This window comes from Lates calcarifer, linkage group LG16_LG22 (assembly GCF_001640805.2).
Source record: "Lates calcarifer isolate ASB-BC8 linkage group LG16_LG22, TLL_Latcal_v3, whole genome shotgun sequence".
Taxonomy (NCBI): domain Eukaryota; kingdom Metazoa; phylum Chordata; class Actinopteri; family Centropomidae; genus Lates; species Lates calcarifer.
In genome coordinates this window covers 17,086,861-17,108,210 of record NC_066848.1, presented here as the reverse complement: position 1 = coordinate 17,108,210, position 21,350 = coordinate 17,086,861, and the positions used below count along the sequence as shown (strand labels likewise).

Below are 21,350 nucleotides of genomic sequence, written 5' to 3'. Positions count from 1 at the left end.
CTTTCCCTCTCATCTCAGTGCCAAGACGTGTACAATTTCTTTTAATGCATAAAAAAATACCAAATCACCTTTTTCATTACACATTATCTATTAGTCAAATGCACTTCTTTCTCATGAAACTCTGCTGTTTAGAAGGTGCTGTGGCACTAAATAAAACTTAAGTTATGTGTGTTTAAGTACATTTGTGTTTTTTGCCTCTCAAATCACTTTGAGAGCTCAAGAGTAATGGTCAGGTGTTTGAAATTGAGTTCTTTAGTTTTCTTTTCTTTGGATGACTATCATTAGACAAAGAACAATATTAGAACCAACATACTGTATAAAATCAGTTGAGCCAACCTAAAAGTTAGTAAGACTGTGTGAGGACCAGTTTCAGTTTTACACCAGACGAGTGAGGACATTTTGGCCTCTCTTCACTGGTGTAAATTCAACTCTTAAACCTAAAATTATTAATCACCACAAATAACAAGGGCAGATGTTTGTGTATTCATGTGTGTTTCAGTGTATTTGTGTTTTTTGCCTTTTTTTGTACCATTTCTTTTTCTTTGTGTTTTTGGCGATATAACTCTTCCAGCTAGGCCCTCATACAGCTCTCTGCTGTCTCCCACTCCTGCTCCATTTTCCTGCAGAGCTTTCTTGAGATCCTCTGTGGACAATGACTCTCCAGCTGCTGCTCAGCCTTCATCAGAGCAGTGACAAGGTTATTGTTGTCATGTTTCTGATTGTCAAAGACAGATATGGATTTCTTCATCTCATCCAGGATGGCTGCCTCTTTTTCATGCATCTTCAACTGGGCAAGTTAGGAGCCGTGGGATTTTTCCAGCTCTACCAGGAGGGAAGATTTGTGTTCCTGCCACTGGAGGTACTGAGTCCTCGTTTGTTGCTCTGCCTCCTCCAGAGCAGCCATTATTTTTCTCATCTTTCTCATTGTCCAGTTGAGCCAGATGGATGGAATTTTCAGCCTCTTCCTCAAGGAAGTTTTTTTCCTGCTGCAAGCAGAGGAGCTCAGTCTCCAGCAGATCTTCTGCCTTTTTGAGGGCAGCTTTGATCTTCCTGGTATCCACTCTGTGTTCCTCTACCAGGGCTCAATGGGGGCCTAGGATCTTTCCACAGTTTTCTTAGCATCCTCCTTCTACCTTTGAACAAGCTTCGAACTCTGAAGTGTCTTTGCCAGCTGCAGCTTCAGACAATGAGTACTCATCTCCAGATAGTTTTAAGCCACTGCATGCAGCGCTTTTCAACACAGAGCACATAGTCTAAAAAAACAAAGAACATCAAGTGAGCGGCTGTTCTGTGGGCAGAAACGTTGCTAATGAGAGAGGTCAGAGGAGAATGCCCGGACTGGTTGGAGCTTACAGAAAGGCTATGGTAACTCAGATAACCACAGATGTAGTGAGCAGAATGCAAAGCACATCAAACCTCTCAGATGGGCTACAACAGCAGAAGACCACGTCAGGTTCCACTCTTGTCAGCCAAGACCAGAAATCTGAGGCTGCAGTGGGCACAAGCTCACCAAAACTCGACAGTTGAAGACTGGAAAAATGTGCCCTGGTCTAATGACTGTGGATTCCTGCTGAGTCATGGAGACTCTAGAGTCAGAATTTGGCATTGTGGACCCAAAATGCCTTGTGTTAACAGCCCAGGCTGATGGTGGTGATTTAATGATGTGGGGAATGTTTTCTTGGCACACTTTGGGCCCCTTAATACTAATCAATCATGGTTTGAACGCTACACCTTGTCTGAGTATTGTTTCTGACCATGTGCATCCCATTATGGCAACAATTTTGCGATCTTCTAATAGCTATTTTAAGCATTACAATGCATAATGTCACAAAGCAAAAGTTGTCTCCAACTGGTTTCATGAACAGAACAATGAGCTCAGCATACCTCAGTGGTCTCCCCAGTTACCTAATCAGAATCTCATAGAACACCTTTGGGAAGTGGTAGAACAGAAGATTTGCAGAATCAACATGCAGCTGACAAATCTGCATAGGAGAACAGAGGCAGGACCTACACAGTCTTTAAGTGTTCCTAATAAAGTGCTCAGTGACTGTCATGTCTCCTGCAATGCCATCACTCCCAAGGGAGTTGACCCAACAAAGGGGTCAAACTAGTTTTCATCAGATTTGTTTAAATTACTTTTTTTTTTTTTTTGGCTTTAAATGATAATAAAATGAAATTTTATCACCATTTTGTTTCCTTAACATGGAAACATTGCAGCAGCAGAATACACAAGAAAGGATCATGATAAAATTTAAACTGAAGGCATGCCAGTTACACTGATAAAGATTAATTTGACAACAGAGGCAGACAATTGTTCAAAAACAGTGACACATGCTATGAGCTCCTAGTAAATAAAAGTATTACATTTTATTCTGAGAAATTCCGCAATTTTAAGACAAGCTTAATTCTTGATGCTTTCAACCACTCTTGTTGCATGGCACAAACTTATCCTACCTTTAAAATAAGTTTCAGTGTAGCTCATATTCTCTCCACGCTAATGAGACACTTATTTGGAACATGTAGCCATTCCACATTTACAAGAGGCTTTAAGCAGATATGCTTATTCCTTCTTAATCTCTATGCTGACATTTCCTGAGAAGCTAAATGTCAATCAGAGACTTTTACTCAGCCTTAGAAGGTGAAGGTTATTACTGATTTGAAATCATTTGACAACAATAAATTCTTTGTATGGAATGGTTATCCAAGGGGAACAAACCCTGACTAAAGAATCAACACATTCGCAATCCAGACAATATTGGTAAACCTCTGTGTCCAGGAGACCCAAGTTAAAGAAGCTTAAAACACAATAATGGTAGAGAAGCCACAATTAGAATAATAGGCAGTAAGATAATAACAGCTTCATCCATGCTAGAAAGGTAATGTTTTCTAGGTTCTAGTACAATATCTGATTCAGTCTAAATAAATTGGGTTATAGATCAGTGGAGTGAGAAATTTGAGTCCAGAATTACAGAACGCATCTTCACTATAGCTCTTTGTCTTATGGTGTGGTGACCAGCAAAATCTCCCAGTAATGGTTGTGTCAACGCATTATCCTAATTTTGAACATTTTAGTGAAAAATTTAGAGTTGAACCTCTTCCCTTTTCCATACTGTCTTTGGCACTGTGTTTTTGTTTATCACTGACCCTCTAAAAACCAACCAACAGCACACACACTTAATATCACATAGGATCAAAAGAAATATGATACACACTTTTCTCTGTCCTCCTTGCTTTTGGTAATTATACTAAAGTAACGTCAATTACGTAATTCGAAGATGACCTATTTTGATTTCTGTTCCCATGATACAGCAGGGTGTCCCTCGTAGCTACTCAGAGGTATTTTTCAAACACTCCAAGACAAAACACAGGGATTTTCTGGGGATTGCTTCAGTGAGCCTCAGAGGGCAAACGCTATTACTGCTGGGACATCATTTGACAGCAACAGATGGAGCAATCATTACAGTAAGACACACTACATGGGTTGACTTGGGTAAGTCTGTTGTAACAGTGATTGGGGCTTGATTGCTTCCTTCCACAGCAAAGGAAATGACAGCTAGAGGCAGTTGTACATCTTACAAGGAAATCAAATATTTTTGCTTTCAGATGAGATCCTCCTTGTACAAATGTCATTTTTTAGGAATAAACATGATCGTGCCTAGATTGACCACTATCTTCTGTGTAAACTGTATTGCTTTTGCCAATTGAAGAGCCTTCACAAATCCAGTGTAACAAGCACACAGAAAATGATCCAGTTTTTAATCATGTATTTCCCTCCTCTTTTCTTACTTTCTCTGCTGTCTTTTCTCCTTTGCCAAATACACAGGAGTGAATCACAGATGAGACTACAAGTTGTTTTTGTTTCCTGCTGCTTCCGGTTTTCCATCACCCCTACTCTCCCTTTTCCCTCTTTCCGTTTTCTCTTCACTCTTGTTCTTCACTGCCTTGGTTCTGCCTCTGTCCAACTTTTGTTTTTCACTTTGCCAGTGGTCATCTGTCTCTCTCTTTTCCTCTTTTCTCTCTTCACTCCTTCGTACCTTCATCTTTTTCATTTTTCAACAGAGATGAGAGGATATGTTGTTTGTTTCCTTGTTCATCACATGGTTGTCTTTCGCCTTGATTTATTCCTTCCCATGCTTTTCAGATATTTTCTGTCTCTGTTCTCTCCCTCACTCTTTCAAGGTTTTCTGTGTTAGGATGAAAAGATCACTCTTGTCTGCCATTTGTTGTCTTCGCTCTGAGAGTTTTTCCTCTGGTTCTTTGCTACATGCTGCTAGTCTGACAGCTTGGGTCAAACGAACTGACCCCCCGTGCATTGCTAATGTGCTCCAGGGGAATCAGTTAAATTACGCTCACTGCGGGGGTGAAGACATACATAACGCTGGCATCAAACTCCTCAAGGTTACACAGTATTTAGCCCTACAGCTTCCAGCTGTTTACAGAAGATGAGGCATGTTTTGCCAAACTGACATGCACATGTCCTATGGTTCGCCTGTGCTAGCCATGAGACTGACTGAGGGTGAACATCACAGTTGGCCTCCAGCAGTCTCAGGAAAGATACAAGTTGACATTTTGTTGGCAGGCACAAAGATAACCAGAGTACACTGCCACAGACATCAAAAAGCATTTTGTTTTGAACACTATGACCAGATCTGAACCAGATTCAGACACTGTGTACTAGACATTGTTCTATATCTAAAGTTCAGAGTTTTTGACTCTGTATAGCCTAGTTTGTGAACAAAGCTTTACTACTCTTATATTCATTATGCACCTCTTAGGACATAGTCTAAAACAAGCAGGTTTTATAGGACAAATTACTGATCTGTACATTATCTTCATATGTATGTGTGTGCAAGTTAATAATCAATAACATACCAAAATAGCTTTATCAGCATTAGATTTTTACTGAGCTATGGCAGAAAATGGTTTGATGAGGTCATTAATCAATGTACATAAATTAAGTAATGCTGAGATTTCTGACTTTGTAAAACTCACCTTCCAGACAGACAAGAAGACAGGCAGATGAACAGAAATAGATCAACAGACCAACAGAGGAGAGCAGACATGTGAAGCCCCAGGGAGGTGCTGTGTCTAGGTGAGGTTTTACACTGTGGAACATCACAACTCATCCATATCAAACATCAAGAGCATTTCTACAACAACTCTCTTCTGTCTTCTCTGTTCCTTTCCCTGTTTTGGTAAAATCTTTCTGCAGCCAAACACTGTCTGCCACCTTTTGTTTCCCTGTTTCGTCTGTCCCCTTTTATCGGGTAAGGAAGGAAACAGGTAAGTTCTTTTCTATACATTCTGAAGGGAAAGTGCTATTACTGTGTTGAAACATACAAATCAGACATAAATTACTGGTGTTTAAATTGTAAAAGTTGGATGTTTTTGTGAACAGCCAACCACAGACATCTGGCCCCAAACATCTAACTGATTTGATATGATTGATCAATGGAGGTAATTCAGACAAAATATCAACCAGTTAATGATGTTAATTCTGCCTTGTTTGCCTCAATTGTCAACTAAATAAGCATAAGTTATAACTCAACAAATCCCAATTTCCTATTTCTGTTTAATTCAGACTGGCTTTGGAAGTTCCCTCATCAATTACATCAGTTTAAAGGATTAAATGACCCTACAGCCAGCCTTGTGAAGTGTACAGTATGTCAGCACTACTAGTTATTAGTTGTTAGATTTATGAGTGTATATTTCAAGTTGTTTTTCCTCACTCTCCTTATTCAACTATTTAAATCAAAAAGAATTATTAACAATTTAAGCCAATAAAATTTATCCCTATGAATTCATCTATAATTGACTGAGCTTTATTGAGCTTAGCACTGCAACCAGATGGCAGAGAGGACCTTTTCCATTCCTCCGCTCCTGGCACTGAAGGGTTTTTTTAAGATGTTGAAAATGAGTGCTGCAGAATTCAATAACTCATATTAGGCATAAGTATGGTATGTCTCTCTTCTTGTCCTTGATGCCTCCCAAACTCTCCACTGACAGCATGTTAACACCTCTGTCAAAACAGAGGTTACATGAAAGTCAGGGGGAAAAACAAGACAGAAAGGGGTATAAAGACAGATTCAAAGGAATAGAAATGTATACACACATTACAAAGAGTGAGACAAAAGAACATTAAGAAGTTATGAGAAGAAATGCATCAAAGAGAAGTATGGAAAAATTATGGAGAAAAAAGGAATATTCACCCCATGGAGAAACATTTCCATCAATGCTTTGAGCTCTACACTAAGGGAAGGAAAAGTTAAAGATGTGAAAGAGTGATGTGAAACAAAAAATCTAAAAATAGCATTTCACTTGTAGCCTTTCATTTGCCTGCAGGTGTTTTCATACTGACTGAAAGGTCTACAGCTGAATTCTTGGCGTTAGAAGTAATCTCCACTATAGACAGACAGATAAGGATGAATAAGATGTAAAAATTTCTGAGTCTTAGGCTGTAATGTCAGCATTGATAAGCACATTGAAACATTAAAATAAGCAACCCAAGAAAATAAGGCACAAGACACATCTCAAAAAGAGTATTTCTTTGGATGTTCACAGCTTGGTGTTTTGTTTGTACCAATTAACTGGGTTTTCATGAGATGCATTCACAGTTGCAATCTTCACTTTTTACATGTTCATCAACATCTAAACTTGCATTTCTGCCTCATTGGTAGGCAATGAAAATATAACAGACGGCCAAATAGCTTAATCAAAGTTTTAAGATTATAAAGGTGTTTTCCAGTATCTCTGGTGTGACGACTACCTTCAATATACATTGTTATTGGTTTTTCACCACAATCCACTATACAGATGGATAAAATAATAAATCAATGAAAAACACCAGGAATTACAGATCTTAAAAAGTTCAAAGTGCTTAACTTCTATTAGAGTGCATGCATTGTTTTGAGAAAAAAAAAATATTTTTATGTTCATACAAAACCAACAAAAGAAATGAAAATTAGTTCAGAAATTTAAAAAAAAAATACCTATAAAATATGCTAGATTTGTGTAATGACTGGCTGAAGGTAACTACAAGAGCCAATCACAAACATCAATCTATCAATCCATCTACTGTATGAATTCCAGAATAAAATCAACAACACTCATGAGTAGCCACTGTAAGATCCATCCATCCATTATCTATAGCACTTATCTGGGCTGGAGGCTATCCCAGCTGTCATTGGGCGAGAGGCAGGGTACACCCTGTACGGATCGCCAGTCCATCGCAGGGCCAACATATATAGACAAACGACCACTCACACTCACATTCACACCTACAGCCAATTTAGAGTCACCAATTAACCTAATGCACACGTCTTAGGAAGTAACCACTGCACCACCGTGCCACCCTCCACTGTGAGATGTCTGTAGTAAAACTTTGGCTGTTTTCAGTTGTATGATCTTCTCTTAGAGAAGGGTAAAGTCTCTCACCTGGGGCTAGTTCAAGGGGACATTTACATTGGAATTCCCTTCTCTTAAATACTGTCATTTAAACAGAAGAGCAGGTCAGACCTATCACACGCGCCAGGCAGCACTGATAATCACAATCACACACACAGGATGCCTTGTTCCCAGAGGACGGCTGTATATGGATTATACTCTGTGTGATCATGTGTTCATTTTTAAACATCCATCTGTGAAAATGTCTTTGATGTGCTGTTCATGTGCATGTTATCAGATGTATGAAGTTGTGTGTGCAATGTGGCTGTGTTCTGCAAGTGTTAAGTGTGAAGATAATCTGTGTGTGTGTGTGTGTGTGTGTGTGTGTGTGTGTGTGTGTATAAGAGAGAAAGAAAACTAGTCCTGTCAGGTGTACTTAGCTCAGAGCGCAGTCGCAGTGGCTGGAGGGGTCACGACCCCATTATACACAGGTCACAAAGTAACCTTTAGTGTGAAAGTTTGTGGGAGCGGAAGTGGTGTTGTGGTCTGATTGTGTACTTAATGGCTTACATATATATTATACATGTGCATCTCTCACTCTCTCTCTCTCGCGCGCGCTCTCTCTCACTCTCTCTCCCTCTGTGTGTGTGTGTGTGTGTAAATATGAGAAACAGAGAGAGATAAAGAGGGACAGACAAGAAATAAAGTTTTATCTCATTTATTTGTTAACTTTATGTGCACTGGCAAATTTTACATTTGTGTTTTAAAGGTGAGAATAAAGGTTAGAAAAGCAAGTGAACAAAAGTGGCTGACAAATAGCATATGGGATACCACTTTCTCTCTTTGTCTCTCTCTTTGTCTCCCAGTCACTTTGAAACTTTTAATGCACTTGTCATGTTGAGAATTAAAGTTGAGTATTTATTTTTGCATCAGGCAGTTTTACACCTTGCATATATCAGTAGTGTATATATATATATATATATATATATAACTCTAAATTATATATTCCTCTACTTTATAAGAAAATTTAATTTCCACTCTTTTTCAAGTGAACTGGGATGTGGTATGTGATCTAGAACAGACAGAGGATATAATATAATGAAAATAATTTAACTGTCCGAACTGACTACTTTTGTCACATGTTCCACTTTTTTTTGGTTTGTTTTGTTTTGTTTTGTTTTTTTTACTTTTTTGTTTTTGTTTTGTTTTTTGTCTTTTTTTTCTTTCTTTCTCTTTCTTTTTTTTGGCAGACATTTGGGGAAAGAACTACACAGCAACAGGAAACAATACACCTGTGATGTGTATATAATTGCCATAATACATTGTTTTGGCCAACACATTATCCAACATTTTACACAACCAGCTGATGTGAAATTATCATTCTGCTGGACTTCCTGTTGGTTGTGTCTACCTGATGGATGTGCATCAAATATTCACTCTCCTTTTATTCTGGTCTCAACTAACTTCAGAGGAAAATATCTGCCTCTTATAAAAGCTAGATGTTTGTCAGCAGCTTGTTACTAACTTTGTCAACATTGCCATTCTGCACTAAAAAGTAGACAACAGCTGCCTCCTGCTCTGAATAACATTAACATTTAACATCACAGAACAGTGAGACAGATCTAAAATTAAAACTGTTGGGTGATAATTCTGTGTGGGATTGCCACTCAAAGTGACTCAACTCATTCTAAGTCACAAGGAAATAAATTCTACTTTTCCAACTGCTAAAAACACTGACAAAAACATCCACATAATACTTGTCAGTTTGTGTGACTTATGTTTACATGCCATTTCCCTTCAATTTACACAGACTTTGAACCTTAACAAACCCAATTACACAAAGCAATTCAATGAAACTTTTTTGAACAAAAACTTTTTTTAAAAACATAAACCTTTTCATGTTTTTATCACCAAATCAGGTAAATGTTGATGTTCTCCTTTGGACCCAATCATATTACCTGGGTTACCTGTCCTTCAGGGACCAAACCTTAACAAATGTAGGTAAATTAAAAACAAATCAGTGCTCTCATCTTACACTGGCTTAATGCAAGTAAATATAGTACCTCAACAAAGAATCCAGGCTAATTAAAATATACTAGGACTTTTATCATTTGGGGACTTAAACTAAGTCTCTCACCTGGGGCTAGTTCAAGGGGACATTTACATTGGAATTCCCTTCTCTTAAATACTGTCATTTAAACAGAAGAGCAGGTCAGACTTGCAGACAGGCTACTTGAGAGAATCACCTCCCCAAACCTACAAAGGAGAAGAGAAGGAGGACAGGAAGTTAGGGGTATGTCACTTCATTCTGTGCTGCAGTCAGTGGCGAGGAGTCAGAGAGCTGATTTACTAAACTTGTTTCCAACAAAGTTGATTTTGTTCACAGTCCTAGAATGCAAACACGTAACAACAACAAACATTCTCAAGTTCATAATAGATCAAACCTCATGACAATGTTGCAACTGGATGGATTTCAGCTCTGCAGAAATTAAGATATATATGCACCCAAGTCAGAGAAAGAAATTATTATTTGGCCTTTTTGCAGTTGACAACTTTTCAACAAACATTACATGGAATGTATGATTGCACGCCTGCAAATACTCTGATACCCCTGTCACATTGAAGCAAGAAGAAAATATGGAAAAATGTTATACAATATATTATATAAAATATATATTAATATATAATTTAAAAGACATCTGCCAGCCAAAAATAAACAATATTCAGTGAATATATTATAATCTAGTAATAGCCAACCTGTGTTCAGTATCTACTTTGTGAGAAAGGACTGTGGCCTAACCTGACAAAGCAGTCAGTCAAGAGATGGTTTGTCATGCCAGAGGTCCCAGTTCTGTTCAAGATTTAGCACCAAACTGGTCGCACCTTATTTGAATTTATATATTTGTGATGGAGAAGGTGACATTATTATCCCTGGACAGTTCAAAGCCAGGAACATGTGGTTTGGTATGTGCCTTATCCAATAAACCAGGCAGGAAACCTCTGGAAGCAGTTCAGACACATTTGTAATAATTAATGCCAAAGAATAAATACAAATGTTAACAGGAGTACTTTCATGCCAGGAGTACATATGATCTGAATAAATCCTTTCTTGGCAGAGTCTGAATTTTGTAGACATAAATGTAATACTTCAGTGATCATGACAGGCAAATTCTCTCCTACAGAGATAAGTAAGTGGTCCAAAAAGTTTTACTTAAACACAAAAGCTTGCTGCTTTTAATAACAACAGTCTCCAAATCATCAGTAGTCTTTCTCTTCCCATTTCCCTCCCTGCTGCCCACAATTTGCTCCTGCCAAGATGCCACCCTGCTGAATTGTCCTTCAGCAGGACTTTATTTGCTTTAGATTTCTCATGACTTCATAGATACTACTCTGTGTAATTTGACATCTCTGTAGGTAGGAGCATGTGACATAACATAATGTGGTGTGTTAAAAAAGTACACAATTTCCATCCTTTCATTCAACACTCAAGAAGACATCCACATGTTTTCCTGTTTTTATAACTATCCTTTTAGGGTAGCATTGGTATGACACAAAAACATCTGCTACACAAAGCCACCTTTACAAAGACCACAACATGAAATTGATTTTTTGTTCCTAGTAAGGAAGGATTCTTGTAATTCTTCTGATGATATCTTACAAGAAAGGCCTTTTACAAAAGCACTTAATATAGATTTCATTCAAAATGTGACTATGCCTCACACTGAAGGCAGTCCCTCCTTTTTTTCCTCTCTCTCTTTACTTTGTCTGTTACTAACTTTCCCTTTCCGTGCAATAATCAATTGCTTCAGTGACCAAAGATAAGTGATCAACGACAACCTGACTGAAGAGGCTGATACACATTCCTTTAATCATCAACATCAGATTCCTCAAACTGAGAGAATTTTCACCCAACATATGTTAAACATATTTCTGTTTTGCCTTTTCAGATTCCAACCACTGGAATGTGAGCTCTGCACCAGACATCTTTCAGCCAGCTGGTGAAGTCTGCTCCCTCCCTCTAATCTAAGAGCATTCAGAGCTTGTCTCCAAGCATCTTACATGAGTGACCTATTATATCTACCTCTACTCCAGTGTTCCAGTCTGGGTCCATTCAACAGCTTTAGGAACATCAACACCTCTGTTCAAGAAAATTATACATTTAACAATAAATCCCTCCAATATATGACCCCAACAAACAAATTACAAATCAGGTCCAGTCCTGAAATTGGCCTACACTATAGCTTCAAGTGTAAATACAGTACCTAGCCAAAAAACAGAATCATAGCCAAAACATAGAAACAATCACAACCTATAATAACTAAGAATAGTTTGAAAAACTCTTGTTTCAGTTGTTACAAATTGATGATGACAAATAGTCATATTAGAGACATTACATTTTTTGTTACAATATAATAGTTTTATTCTAGTGTATAACATTCAAAGAATTGTGTGCAGCCCAAATAAAATCCTTCATTTACTTTGGCCGCTCCTTTTCTTTGACAGTTAGCTGCACTTATAAAGGATAAATGTCAGTTCAGACTAGCAAAGGCTTACATCGCCATATTCTACTCACTGAAGAGTGCCTTCATCCTAAGTGGGGTTGCATTTAAAAGAATAGCTTTAATATTGCTTTTAAGCATTTGTAGCCGACATTCCCGTTTTTGAAATTTGTGAATATGCATTGAAAGATTTCAGTAAAGCAGAGAACAACAACCAAAAACCAAAATTAAATCCCCTTATTCCTTGCCATTTTGCTCTCCAGTCAAAGCACCAGTTCATCATTGGAACTGCACACACCTTGTCTATATGTGGTGTATATATAAAGAATACATTTAAAAGAATACATTTTCTTTAACCTGCTTTTGAATGTGCATGTCATCCTCATAGAACAGCTTGTTTTGAGCCTTACAGGATGTACATTAACCAGCCTGACAACTTCCTCTAACAGCAAAAGTAAATTAATCCCCTGTGATACACTAATACTTGCTAACTTTGCAGCTTCTTTTCCCACCAACTTAAAAATTTGTCTTTGCCAATTAGAGCACCGTGTCTGTGTCTGATTCTCAGATTCAATATTTTTCATGAAGCCTCCTGCTGCATAACAAATTGTGTCCTTCTCCATCAGAAAAATGGCTTTTTATTAGGGATGTGCATTTTGATTACTTTTTGAAGTTGATTAATCCAGCCAATTTAAGTTGTTTAGTCGTGATGTCATCGTTAACATGTGACCTCCACCCAAACCAAAATAATATGCTGTCATGTCAAGTCATGTTTTTTGCAGTGTAGTGTACAGATGCACTAACTTTACCTCCAAAGCCCCACTCATCAAGAACGCACCACAGACTAGTTCTTTCAGAGCTGTAACTGCATATTGTCTAAAATCACTTCAGTCACCAAAGCTGTCTGGTATTTGTTCCTGTCGTTTGCTGTCACATGAGCGTTTAGGTAAAGTCCTTCTAGGCAAGTCTCACCACTCGGCAGCCATCTTGGCAACATCCTCAGGCAGTTATTTCAGGCTAACAGGACTAGGCTCCTATCTAATAACTTTGCTTTCAAGGGACACTGGGACATAAAACCTGCTGTTATAGAATCACCAGTTAAATCTGATAAATACTACCTAAAAAGTTAGGTTTAAAACACATTATATTTCTAATACACATGCGCAAGGTTTCATGACACCAGCCTTTTTTATGGTTCAATCCAGAGTGCTGTGATGTGATGCCATCAGCTCTTCCCACCAGAGCCCTTGAATAAATGCAAGAGTTTATGTCTGATGTTTAAATAATATTGTATTATATTAAGTTGATGCGCGACACAAGTTTTAGTGTTGATAGTGTGTGGACGTGTGTGGACGTGTCGGTGCAACAACACAACTGGCTTGATATGTTTCATGATTCAGCAGACAACTATCTGTTTAAGGGGAGGGGCAGGATATGTGTTATATGTGTTATCAGTGGTTCTCCTCCATTATAACTTCTCTAATGTAAGGTCTTGACAAGCCTTAGTGCACTGGTTTATTTTCAACATGTTACAGATGCACAAACAAACCTGGGGTTTGTGTAAATGGAAATAATGGTATTTTTGAATGCCCTTAAATTCTGAAATATGAGGTCTCTATAAGACACTGACAGGTGGCTTAAATTACTCGCCTCAAAGTGCTCTTTCATATTTCCTTGAAAATTCAGTCTCAATTTTCACCCCAAGTATGAGTGAGAAAAGAGCAAAAAATGAAACTCACTGTGTGCATGTCTGTGTCTCCTGAACAGAAACAGAGACAGAGAGACTGGAGGGAAAACAAGAACAGGCTCATGAGAAGAGCGTGACGGACAGACACACACAAAGGTAGAGAGAGAGAGAGAAGAGGAGAAAAATAAACAGTTGGTGGGAAATGTACAGACTGGCAGGGAGAAGTATACCATAGAGTGCAAGACATCAGACACAATACACTGAAACAGACTGAGCGCGCGCACACACACAAACACACACAACTATATTTACACATCCACTCTTATGTAGACCATAATGTCATCAAGCCCTTTGCTCTGTCCTATGGTTTCTTAGTCTTGTGCTGCCATCTAGTGGATACAGCAGTTGATTCAATTCAGGTGTGTATTTATTCAAATACTTGCTTTAACTGAGTAATTTACCATGAGCTAATTACATCACAAAATATAATCTTTGATTCTTGTGAGTCAAAAGTTGAAACCTAATAAGGAGTAAGGGACACACTGGTAAGAAAAAGTCTCAACAACTAAAAAAGAAAAGATTAGCTCGACATCTATATCACCACATGGTGAAAATGTGCTGTTTGTATGGCCTGCAGAAAGATTCAGAGCTACAGTATTAGGGATGCACTGATACCAATACCAGCATCGGGTATCTGTCCGATACCCTGTTCCTGTACTCGGGCGGTCAGGTGCTAACTGAGAGCAAGGAGGAGCAATGTCGACGGTATGGAGGCATTTCAAAGTGGATGATGGTAACAAAAGTAAAGCAGACTGCAAATTGTGCTCTGCAAAGTTGTCAAGAGGAAGGACAAAAGCAAGTACTTTCAACACAAGCAATCTGATAAAACATCTAAAAAACCAACACAATGCCGAGTTCAAAGAGGGTTAGGGTTAGGGTCAATTACAACAATTTCTTACAGCCAGGGAATCAAACAATATCTTATGAAAATAAAATATGTTTTCAAGTAAATGTACGAACTGTAATGGCATTAATAAGTACTCATATTGGTACGCGATATTGGCAAGTACTCAAATGTAAGTACTGGTATGTGTAATTGGATTGAAAAAATGTGGTATCAGTGCATCCCTATACAGTATATTGAGATCAAGTCAAGTCAAGAAGAAAGAAACAGAGGAAGTTTGACAGATCTGGGGCAGAAAAGTTAATCTATGCCAAGTTTATAAGTCATCAAAACTCTTGTCATAAAGTTCAAAGGTTAATAATGACAATGTTACACAGTCTAGTTTTTACCTTCGCGTGCAACTCTCTGAAGAATATCACCATAAAATACTGTCCATAGCAGCTGCAAAGCAATGAAGATAATGGCCTAATACCAAAGTAAGCAATAATCTACTCTCTAGTCCATTCCAGTTCAGGCTTTGAGAGGAAACTAATTACATAACTATTTCCCATGGTGGCTTGTGACCAATGTTCCCTCTAAGTTGCGCGCAGCAAAATCGCGCACTGCTCCCGCTTTCTCTGCGCACAGCAAAACTATGTAGTGCATAAAATTACAGTGTGCGACAGTGTGCACATCTGATGTTGCTCACAGTGGTCCAAGGAATTCTAAGGGAGTTTGTGTGTATGCTCAGACACATGAACAATTAGGGGGAATATTGCTTGTGACAAGCTGTCTTGGGGAAGAGAAAGAAGTACATTTCCAGTTTGATTTGAATGCAGTTAAAATATAAAAATATATGCTGCTCCCACTGAAATGCCTTAGCTGTTAACCATGTGCAGTCTCTATCTTAGAGGTTTTATAAATATTGGATCCAATTAGTTTCACGCTATTAATCTGACAAGAAAACATACCCGAAGGCCTAATTTGTCATATTTGTTCCTGATTTGCTGCTCTGAGCTTTTGTTCTGGGCTGAGTTTCCTAAACTTCTTCCTGCCATCCAGTAGTTGAAAAGCAACATAACAACCTTGACCTGGTTATAAACATGTGGGAGGTCCTGTTTAAAGTTTCTTTTTTTTCTTTTTTTTTTGACTGGATCAACCAAAAAATTCACTATTAATCTCTCGATTACTCTTTTGATTAACCAATCCATCAATCAATCGATATAAAATATAAAAATGCTGACGAACGTGCATTACAAGCCACAAAAGCCCAAATTTATGTGAGAACTAAACATAAGCACGTGCAGCAAGTGAATTTTTACTGCATGAAGACACCGACAGCTATAATGCTTTTATATGCAACATTAAATGTAAATCATTTAGTTGGGGTAAATTGTCTAGATCAAGTGATTGGTGATCAGAGTAATTGTTTAACTACACAAGATGGCACCTTAATACAGAGTAAAACCTTAAACCTTTGTTTTCTTTGTAACATTTGTAACTGGTCAGTTGTTCAGTCTGACTCACTGATGAGTTTCCTGTCATGGCATGCATGCTGGTAAGGTGGTGGGTACTCTGTGTGTGTGTGTGAGTGTGTGAGTGTGTGTGTGTGTGTGTGTGTGTTACAGGGTAGCATGTGTGGACATGTTTCTCATTCCATCAGTGGCCGTTCTCAGCTGTCATCCTGTCCGCCTCCCTGTCTCTGTCTGTCTCCCATTCTCCTATACACTGCCTATCTGTCCATCTGTTTTGTCTTTTCATCCTGTCCCGTGCACTGTCTTTCTTTATGCCTCTTACCGCCCCCCTGCCTCTCTATCTCAGAGATATAAGACGCTATACTTGAGTCAGTCCCAAAAGGAAAACTTCCACATGTATGAGAAATGATGACAGTGTTGATTTATGAATTTTCAAGGCCCACATGTACCCACACACATGCACCCACACCCCCTCACACACATACACATACACACACACACACACACACACACACACACACACACTCCCACCTGTCTCTCGTGCCTTGAAGCGTGCTGAGAGGTTGGGATGTTGTTGGGTGGGGGAGGTGGAATGGAGTTTGCCATGAGAAACCAGAGCTCAGAGTTCACATACTGGCCAATCCACCTTCCCACTACTCACTTTGACTCCAAAGTGACTGCTATGGCTTTAGTGCATATGTCTGCTTCTGAGTAAAGTTTGTTTATAGGTTTGCTGGTGACCTGCTAACTTGCTAACAACATTATTAAACAGATGTAAATTTCAGGGTTGTTTTTACAAAGGTCTAGTGGAGATATGAACCTTCCTAAGATCAAGATCTTGCTGGCATGGATTCTCAGTGCATTTGCCGGTAAGTTTTCCTGTGTGTGTATGTATGTGTGTGAGTGTGTGTGTGTGTGTGTGTGTGTGAGAGAGAGAGAGAGAGAGAGAGAGAGAGATTTCAGTTTTCTTGGTTATGTTTTGGATTTGCTATAGCAGTGCAGATCCTCAAAACTTCTCAGTAAAGAAAAAAACTGAAGGTTTGTCCCCTGGGACCAAAGCTCTTTGAATGATAATACTAAGTACAGCCCAAAAATATGTTTTTAAGCTGTCAAAGAGGGTGTAAATTAAGCCTCACCAATCATTTAGAACAACCTCCTATACTGTCCTTTTATGACAACCATCTATATATTTGATTAAGGTATTTTGTGTGTTAATAAATTCATGATCTCTGTGGATTTAAATGTGTCAAGTGACCATGCTCAGAAACAGGAGACAGTTTCCTGACACATGGCCTGGCAAGCAAAAAAAAGCTACATTACACACTCACATAGGATTCATAATTTGTATCTTTGGTGATTCTTAACTGTGTACAGTATCGTCACCCAGCCAAAACTTTCTATATGATATCCAGCCTGTTGCATTCTGTGTAAAGCACCTCCAGAAACGAATGTGCATTTGTCCTTCAGGTACCCTAAAAGAAGAGGCTCAGCATTCCTTACTGCATTTATATTTAAGGCATTTACTGTAGCTGATGTTCTCCTCAAGAGTGATTTATAACCACTGAGCAAGTATGGATTAGTGTCTTTGTTCAAGGACACTTATAAAGGACACTTGTTTGTTGATGCACACACTGCCTCTTGGCAGAATTAAACCTGTGTCCTTTCACATACTGAGCAGTCTAACAACTAAGCCTGCCCTGCTTCCCCTAAATGTAGAGCTCTTATTAAATCTGTATATCTCAAATATACAGATTTTAAGTGTTACATATTTCTATGTTTGACCTAAATCATCTTTTTAATGATTATCTATATCATTTAGGCAAATGTTTTGCCCATGAAGTGCATGGTCTACTTATCCTCATTCAGTTATCCCTACATATTAATACACTACACATTAATTAAACACTCATACCCGTGTATTTTACAGACTTTGAAAGGAAGACAGTAATTATGACATAATGTGACTGGTTTATCTGTTAAGCAGTGAAAACCAAATGAAGAGACCATGACTTCAATTACTGAAAACATCTACTTCACAAATTACATGATCCACTTCTACCTGTCATGAAGCATTTTGTCAGTATCTCAAAAAGAATATATGATTTAAGATTAACTATAGAAGACATTAGGCAGAAGAAACAGGAGATTTTAGCCTAGCCCACTGTCCTCTGTATTGATCACAAGAGCAAGTGTTACTGTGGATCAGCACAGAGTTGGAATGAACAGAATGAACTCCCCACTCACTCCACTTAAAACTCAAATGGCTAGCAGAGAGTGTTGACCAAGTCTTAATAGAAAGCTTTGAAACTGCTCTAGTCAATGCTTTATTATGTAGTTTTCATTTAAATGGTCAATTCATCATGGCAGCATACCTGATTTTAGACTATCGTGTACTGAAACAGTGTTTATCTCTTAGTTCTGTCAATATCAAGCATTCATTGTCTGCAGCAGAGAAATTATCAGTCCATTAATTTCAAAAGCAATTACTTTTATTAATCCTCTCTAATTCAGTGATCTGAGTCCTGGCAAATTTTATGAAACACAGTGATAACAAATTGATGTGATGGCCAGATAGAGGTGGTGTGTCAGGATGAATGGATGCAGCCTGTAACCCACCAGTTGGACATTATCTGCATCACTGCAGATGTGCAATAAAAATGTTGCTCAGTAAATCATTTGAGGGGCTTGATTCCCAGATGCTACGAGTTCACTTGAAAAATATTTACTAGCTGAAGCTTGTACATCAGTATATCAAAGAGATTATTCCAGCCTCAAAACATGATTGTTTTGTCTCAGGTTAAATAAATCAAGATCCTCAGATGATGTAACTGTACAGTAAACCATACTGTGGCCTGTCATACCATCAAATGTATGAGTAGCATAAATTAATTGTTTGGTATCTTCCTCATCTTCATTGTTCTGAAAACACCACAGCAATTGCATCCAGACTGCCTATTTTCCTATGAAGGACTATAAAGTAACATGGCAAATGTATACATGATCCTATAAAAACAGTGACTAGTGGTTTATAATAATCATCATTATGTTTATTAAGTTACTGTACTGTGTAAATATGAAATCACTCTCTCATACAGATGTGGCCATTTAAAGTGATTCACAGACAAGAAATAATAAACGGCTGCTAAGAAAGGGTGTTATATTTGATGGCTGAATTCGCAGCTCTGGAAGGGCCAGAAGGGACCAAATCAAAGCATGTTAAAATAACCTACATTAAGATGTATTTCATTTAAGTTGTTTTTAGAGAGCTGCCCAAATAACATTTTTGGGGCTTCAGTGAGAATTATCTGTGATTAATGGAAGCTTCAGGGCCGAGACAGATGAGGAACCGGACTTTAACATTATACTTGGTTTGCATGCAGATCACACCAACATCAGCTGTAATAGGAAAAAGAGCATCTTGGCTGCTGCAAGATGGCTCAGTGTGTCTTTCAGTTCTCAGGTGATTTGCCAAGCTGAATTTTGCAAATTTATGATATGAAAGTTTCCTTTGGCATATCTGACACTTTCTGGGGTCATCTTCTCAAATTTGTAAATTATTCCCGACAATTGACTATTCCCACATCTTGTTAGCGTAGTTGTTACTTGTAAATCACGTGATACCATCCCAGTGTCAGTGCTGGTAATATGACCACATCATTAGCACACAAAACTATGACTATGATTAAATGCCCTTGTCTGGAATTAACTAATTACTCATCTTGGCTTGTTATTTTGCACCAATGTTTACATTTTATGCAATACAGATTACTTTCATCGAGAAGGAGCATTTATTTCAATGATGATAGCCTTAATGGACAAGAATTCAATGCAGCGATATTTTGTGTTTTGAGTAAGGAGTGTGGCTGTCATCACAGACACTATCTACTGCCAACCGTACCTATTCAGCTACATTTGACTGAATCCAACAATTCATGCCCATCCTCTGGAAGCAGATAGCAATTGCAAGCAATTTGAGAGTAAGCGGGTACCTCTATTTTTTCCTACAAAGCCCTGATCTAATGCATTGTAAGAATAACACTGATTCAACAGTGTTTTCCCAGCCTTGAATCATTTGACTGAAACCAGTGACATTTGGTCAAAAGCTTGCCTTGTCTCCTCTATTTCATTATGGACTCAAATGCAGTTCAAAATAACCTCCACATCCACACTTTTGTTACTTTTCAACTAGAAAGTGGCAGAAAATGGAAAAAGCCTGAGCAGAGGCAGTGGTAGTTCAGAATCATATGGAGTTGAGAGTGGGCAATGATAGACAGCTCCAAGTGGCTCTTCTGTCCTGCTTCCCTTCTATTTTTGTATGTGGCCAGATCAAAGCATGCTAGCAGGACAACAGACAGGGGGCAGGCAGCCAGCAACACACAGAGACAATGGCAGACGGCCAAGGAAATGAACATCAGCATCTGCGACGCTAATACACTCCTTATCCTGATCTTCGAGAAAGATCCCAAATCCAAAAACAAACTGCCTATGAGTGTGTGTCCTCTGATCTTGCTGGCTAAATGAAACAAGATCCTTGTCTGCTCAGTTGAGGCGTGTGGATCACCAGCAGATTCCAGAAATAACATGCAAAGGATGTAACTTGGGTCACAACCTGGCAAGTAGCACTATGCTAATCTGCTGGGTCATACTATAACAAAACTGTGTGACTGTATGTGTGACTACATGAACAAAGGAAATGCCGCAGTCCACTCCCACTTGTTGTATGAAGTACATACGTCTACAGTAATAGTGCCTACACTTGGACCAGAAAAAGAAACATCCAAATCACATTTGTGCTGCCAGACATGAGATATGGACATTACAATTTTTACAATACTTAAAGCCTAATATTATGCATATACTATTAGCTGGTACAGACTAATTTTAGATATGTCTTTGTAAATTGTAGTCATAAATTCTTAAATAACCAATTTTGAGGGATGTATGCCAAATATGTTAATGTGAAGAACATTTATATCTGGCAATATATAATGGCAGAGCTTTTTAAGAATCAAATATTAGTATAACAATATTAGTATAGTATTAGATTCACAAATGTTATGTTCACACATGCTGAGCTCCTGCAACCAGAATGATGAAAAATTAAAGGCCATGTTGATTCAAAACCTTTTTGGGTCAAAAAGTACTCATCAGTTTACCATGGGAAAGCAGCGTGAGGTTTTGACTACTGCCAACATCTAGTCTGTTAGAATCCAAACATCTAGTCTGAAGTTATAGGTGATGATGATGTAATGAACAGACATCATAATCTGTTGTTCCCAGAGTCAAAAGGGCAAAATCCAGTTCTACAGCATAGCCTTTGTTTTAACTGGAATTAGCACAACTAAATTGTGGTGGATTTCATGTTATTGTGCCATTGTCATAAACATCCAGACACCACCAACTTCAGCAGTGTAAAGAAAGAC

The 21,350-nt window shown here is 38.3% G+C and overlaps 1 protein-coding gene and 1 long non-coding RNA gene across 2 annotated transcripts in view; one reads left to right on the top strand and one right to left on the bottom strand.

Annotated features, from left to right (window-relative positions):
• Positions 1-8,505: 8,505 nt before the first annotated feature.
• Positions 8,506-21,350, bottom strand: part of LOC108895170 (uncharacterized) — a 16,424-nt gene continuing 3,579 nt past the window's right edge. Inside the window, exon 3 of the long non-coding RNA XR_001962915.2 lies at positions 8,506-9,639. This is a non-coding gene — a long non-coding RNA (uncharacterized LOC108895170). The remainder of the gene's footprint in view (positions 9,640-21,350) is intronic.
• The window catches only part of chrna1 (cholinergic receptor, nicotinic, alpha 1 (muscle)), a 13,979-nt gene continuing 9,155 nt past the window's right edge, over positions 16,527-21,350 (top strand). Inside the window, exon 1 of the mRNA XM_018693796.2 lies at positions 16,527-16,796. Coding sequence (XP_018549312.1) covers positions 16,742-16,796 — 55 coding nt within the window. The 5' untranslated portion in view covers positions 16,527-16,741. The remainder of the gene's footprint in view (positions 16,797-21,350) is intronic.